This window comes from Cupressus sempervirens, chromosome 11, assembly GCF_028749045.1.
Source record: "Cupressus sempervirens isolate cs-2001-9-10 chromosome 11, ASM2874904v1, whole genome shotgun sequence".
NCBI classification, from domain to species: Eukaryota; Viridiplantae; Streptophyta; class Pinopsida; order Cupressales; family Cupressaceae; genus Cupressus; species Cupressus sempervirens.
The window spans coordinates 621,002,919-621,008,651 of record NC_143128.1 but is presented as its reverse complement, the minus strand read 5'-3'; the positions used below and the strand labels follow the sequence as shown (position 1 = coordinate 621,008,651).

Below are 5,733 nucleotides of genomic sequence, written 5' to 3'. Positions count from 1 at the left end.
TAAAACGTCTTTATGGATGACCTCCATTTTAAAACAAACAAAAACAAAAACAAAACATGTACATTAACATTAATAAATTTATATGAATATTGAAAATATGTTTCTAATATTTTCTGATAATGTTTTTCTAATATTTTGTCATAGTTTTCTAATATTTTTCAAACTAATATTTTTAAATATATTTTCTAATTTTTTATAATATTTAAAAATGTATTTTTTTTTCTAATTTTTTTCTAATAAAACTAATATTTTTGTAATAAAACTAATATTTTTCTAAATTTTATTTTCTACACTATTGTTTTTTTAATATTTTAAAATATTTTTCTAATGTTTTCTAATTTTCAAGACTAACTTTTTAAAAAAAAAATTCTAATATTTTTTTCTAATATTTTTCTAATATTTTCTAATGTTTAAATCCTAATATTTTCTCATAGTTTTCTAATTTATTAAATTCTAAACTATTTTATTTTCTAATATTTTTCTAATATTTAAATGTAATATTTTTTCTAATGTTTTTCTAATATTTTTTCTAACGTTAAATTCTAAATTTTTTTTCTAATGTTATATTATTATAAATTTTCTAATGTTTTTTCTAATGTTTTTCTAAATTTGTTTTTTTAAATTTTATATTATTATAAAATTTCTAATGTTTTTTCTAAATTTTATATTATTATAAATTTTCTAATGTTTTTCTTATGTTTTTCTAATATTTTTTCTAATGTTTTCTTTTTTTTTTTTTAAATATTTTTTATAATGTTTTCTAAATTTGTTTTCTAATTTTTTTATAGTATTTTTCTAATGTTTTGTAAATTAATATAATTAATTTTAACATAAATAAACAATAAAAATATTAAATTAACATTAAAATATGCTTTGAAAACATAAACAATGAAAAAAACATTAAAATATGCTTTGAAAACACTAAAAACATTTTTTAAAAATTAAAATAATAATATATACACATACCTGAATAGTGCGAAGATGAGAATCTGAAGGAAAATGATAGGGGGTCGCTCACCAATATTGCATGTTCACTCCAACCTCTGTGACGTCGTTAAAATGAATAGTTCAAGGGGTAAAAATAACATTTTTATGTTGGATTTCCGTTTTTCATATGTTCACAGCGAACATTCTTAATTAAGAATGTTCATTGCGAACATCCATTAAATTTGTTTTGTATGTTCGCAATGAACACGTTTTAAAATATGTTATGCAAAAATATTTTAAGTGTTTTCTACAAACATATGAAAATTATGATTTTAATTTTTTGCAATTTTTTCGTTTTTCCTTCGTCCCACTAAAGTGGAACCCATTATTGTGGGTTCACCCCTTTGTGTCTTGCACCCTATAGTGCTATTTAATGCTTGTCGTGTTAGTTTGTAGGTGTGTAGGTGAAAGGTGACTTTTTTCCCCACAACTCTCAAAGATATAAGGCAAGAAGGAGTGTTCTTTATGCGCACAAAAGGAATAAATGCAAAAAGTATAAAGGGATACATGCAAAAGCATTCTTTGTGGGCATATTTTGTTAACATTATTTGAAAACACTTATTGTTAACATTAGTTACCAACAGACATTGTTAACATTAGTTGACGATACATGTGGTTCCTAAAGAAGACTAATAATGTGAAAACTTTGAGAATCCATATTTTTATAAACTATTTAATATTAAAATTATTTTTATGTTAGATTTTATATTAAAGTAGAAATAAATTAAATCTAATTCCACAAAATAATCAATAGTTTTTGTTGGCCCCAACTAATGGTGTAATTGATAGTGTGAGATTGCTAGTGATAATGCTATGAATGTATGCAAAAGAGTCACATCAATTGTTATATTATCATTGATGTCAAAATCTTGGTTGACTAGACATTATGCTAACTTAATTAAGTACCATATCATTAGATTGATGAAGAGGATTTAAAAAAAAGTATGATGAAGACATAAGTGATATGTAAGGTATTCATTGGGTACTTGAATGAGTTGGACAGTGATAATGTATTATTGGTTTGATTGTTTTATAATCATGCATTGTTGCAATGTATTGAAGAACACAAGACTAACCAGGTTACAAGGTTAATGAAGGGAGACTATACTAACCGAGTGACTATAGTGTTCCCTAACTGATTGACAAGAAAGAAGGAAAACAAAGTATTGCCCAAAAAAATCAGTATTAATCGAATATTATGTTACTCAGTTAAATGTTATATTTCATTATCTCTTTATTAAATTATAATCTATACTTCTATTAAATTTTCTATTTATTTATTTAGTCTAATTTTTTTTTTCCCATAACAAAGTCATATAAAGATCTTAATATACATGTGTATGTGTGTCTATGCATTTAAGTTATACATTTGATATACTCAAAATAGAATTTAAACTCAATTCTCTACCAGTCTTCTCATTTTTCAATCTCCTTAGCCTCTACGCTTTACATCTCTTGTTTTATAGTTGAAAAGTTCGAACTTCGAAATAGTTGTGAAAATTTCAACAACTTATCCCATACTTTCGGCATTGACATGCACGCTATACGTTTGGTGTTAGGTAGGACCCCACGTTAATATTGCTTTTGTTTGCTTCGTCTCCATAACTTCCAAGAAGTTGGGAACCGCTTGACTTCCCTCATGGGCGTTAATCAACTTCATTATTGGGTTAACTTGAAACAGTTGGGAAGTTTCTGTTCACGGATATTTCGTACGGCCTGCACTTTTTCCAACTTTCTTTTCGCTCTTTTAATATTTCCTACGCAATTTGCAAAGAAACAGAAGTTGTACACGTGTTTTCCTCTATCGTCACTCGTTTTTGGCGGTTCCTCCAGTCGGTTGACGCGCTAATCCGCTCTATAAAGGTTCAGATTGTCTTCTCTTTTCTTTCTACTACAAATTTGTTCAGATTGTTCATTTCGCAACATCTTCCAGACGTTGAATAACCAGAAAGATCTTGCTGTGTCGGAGAAAAGCAGAGAATCGGAGCGTTTTATTATAGAATTTCTTACCCTTTTTGGCTTTACAGAGCAGCAAACCCTAGTTTTGAGAAATCTTTCTTCTGAAACCCTAGTTTCAGGAATTTTTATTGTGAAATCCGTTTTCCTTTCAAAGCAGAAGTCAAAGCATTCATTTTTTTTCTCTGGTTCGTTAACAATGGGATTCCCCTGGTTTTCTAACCGTAAAAATGCGCCGATTGAATCTCCCGGACGGCAATCAGAGAGCACTGGCGTTTTCTCCTCCAAAACTTGGCCGCGAAAATCTTCGTCGCCTAAGAAAATTTCAGGCCGTAAAGAACGGCGAAGTTCGAGTAGCAGCGATTGTATTGTGAGCATTTCTTGTCCGCTGCCGAGCGGCGAAGAGCTTGAGACTGTTTTCAATAAATTTGACGCCGACGGTGACGGCAAAATATCTCCGTCGGAGCTCGGCCAAGTCATGCGGTCTCTCGGGAACGATGCGACGGAGGATGAGGTGCAGATGATGATGGCAGAGGCTGACTCGGACGGAGATGGCTACGTCGACTTGTCTGAATTCTTTGCCATCAATACACGTGGCGTTGACAGCGCGGCGAGCCTGCGGGATCTTAAGGATGCCTTCAACATGTTCGACATGGACGGCAATGGATCCATCTCTGCAGATGAACTACACAGAGTTTTAAGAAGGCTGGGAGAGACTTCCAGCTTGGACGAATGTCAACACATGATTCGAGGGGTAGATGCTGACGGGGACGGCCAGGTCAGCTTCGACGAATTCTTCACGATGATGTCTGTTCCCGTTGCATTGCAAGATGGTTAACTTCGTTCTCCGTTTGTTGACGGACTGTGAGCATTGTCGTTTGATTGAAATTTAGGCAGAGAAAAGATCAAGCGAATGTGCAGGGATGGCACTTGATTCGGTTACAAATAGGTAGAGGTTACGTTATTAATGGATTCTTTATTCTTTTCTTTGATTATTTACAGTATTCTGGATCAATGAATACATTGAATAATCTGTACAAAGCGGAAATTGCAATGTGCTTGGATTGTATACAATTCTAATTTTATTTAAGCGACTAAAGACTCAATTCCAGAGCGCATCTGTGTGAAGTAATATGTTCTAAAATGGAGGTTGGAGAAAGAAATTTGATGGCGAATATTGATAAAAAGCTTGTATTGTTGATTTTATTTTGTAGATCTGCACTTCTATTCTCGTTTCTGCCGGGATGCAATGCGATGTTTGATTGTTTCTTATAAATTAAACTGCACATCTCTGATTTTTGCCAAGAAATTTTCTCCGAACCTTCCATAAATATTTCTTGTTATTTTTTACGAACCTTCCATAAGACTTTCAGGATGACATCGAATAAAAAAACTTCAGCACGCTATCAACATTGAGGACTCATGGTTTACGCATTTCATTACCATCTATTGAAGTCTTGAATTGAAACTTCAAGATAGATTTGTACAAAGTTTGTACATTGGAAGGGGACAGGCTAATCTCCAAGACAAAATAAAGTCAAACTTTTTTTTTTTTTTTTCTTTATATTCAGAAAATAAATGTAGTGATTGTTTTTTCAAATTTTTTATTATTTTTAACTGCAAATTATGCTGATCATGAAAATCAAACGATGAATTTTCCAGAAAATCTTTTGAAAATTGATCAACTATAGTTTGGATGGAGGATAGCCATGTCCCATTGGAATGGTGGTAAATATTTTCTTTGAACAACATTGTAAATTGCTGCCAAGATTTTGCCCTCCCTATATCAAACTCTATGTATGCTCCATAAAAAATGCATTAGTCATACAAATTTATAGTTATGTGACGATGAATAAAATGGCAAGTGATTCAATTCACTTAACATGCTATTTAACATTGACAAATAGAATGATACTAACATAATCTAAATCTCTACTTCTAGAATAGAACAAAAATGGTGATTTATTATGTCCTATCCCTCGACTAGTTATGAGAACATGACCTCTAGGCTCTATGTAGGAGATAACAACCTTGCTGAAAATCAAATACCAACTATTGAATTTGTGTGGATGGAATAATTTGTTGTTGATTGAATTTAAAACTCCATATATCAACCATTTTATTTTTTTTACAAAAAATCTAGGACACAACTACATATATCATTTAACATTGATTTTTACAGAATCCAAAAACAAGGGCACCAAAAAAAAACTAGGGCACCAATTTATAAATATATAATAATATTTAATTAAAATGAAATCAATATTCTTCTCACTCCAACATACCATTTTAAATAGTTTTAAACCTTTAAAAAAGGAAGTACTAGATAGAAAAATAATTGAAATTAGGATTTTAAATTTTACATGTAAAATATGGATACTTTAAAGTTTTAAAAAATAGCAGTCATATGCTTTTGTACATGTAACGAGTGCACCAATAGGAGATGAGATTTAAGAGAAAAATGTAGAATGAACATTAGATAATGTAAATATAACTTCTTTTAAAAATGAAAATACAAAAATAAGAAAGTTGAAGATTAAAAGATAGATATAAAATTTACAATATTTAGGAAACTTGAATATTGCTTACGAAACGTGTTAATAATTTCAACATTTTACAATTAAATTCAATTTATCAAATATGAAAAACCATCAAAAAATTTATTACAAAAAATTAATAAGAGAAATACAAAAAAAATAATATGAAAAATAGTGACATCTCTAACAAATATTCTATTGACTAAATAAATTATAGAAACTGAAAAAATAATATTTAAATAAAAAATTAAAC

The 5,733-nt window shown here is 29.7% G+C and overlaps 1 protein-coding gene across 1 annotated transcript; it reads left to right on the top strand.

The window, feature by feature from the left end:
* The first annotated feature begins 2,860 nt into the window (after window positions 1-2,860).
* Window positions 2,861-4,149, top strand: LOC149531228 (polcalcin Jun o 2-like). Its single transcript, XM_089809128.1, has one exon. It carries the CDS (start codon window positions 3,143-3,145, stop codon window positions 3,779-3,781), a length of 639 nt encoding a protein of 212 aa, XP_089665254.1. The 5' UTR covers window positions 2,861-3,142; the 3' UTR covers window positions 3,782-4,149.
* The last annotated feature ends 1,584 nt before the right edge of the window (window positions 4,150-5,733 follow it).

Excerpts from the sequence above, each read along its gene's own strand:
- LOC149531228 (XM_089809128.1), top strand. The coding sequence starts at position 3,143 with ATGGGATTCCCCTGGTTTTCTAACCGTAAAAATGCGCCGATTGAATCT.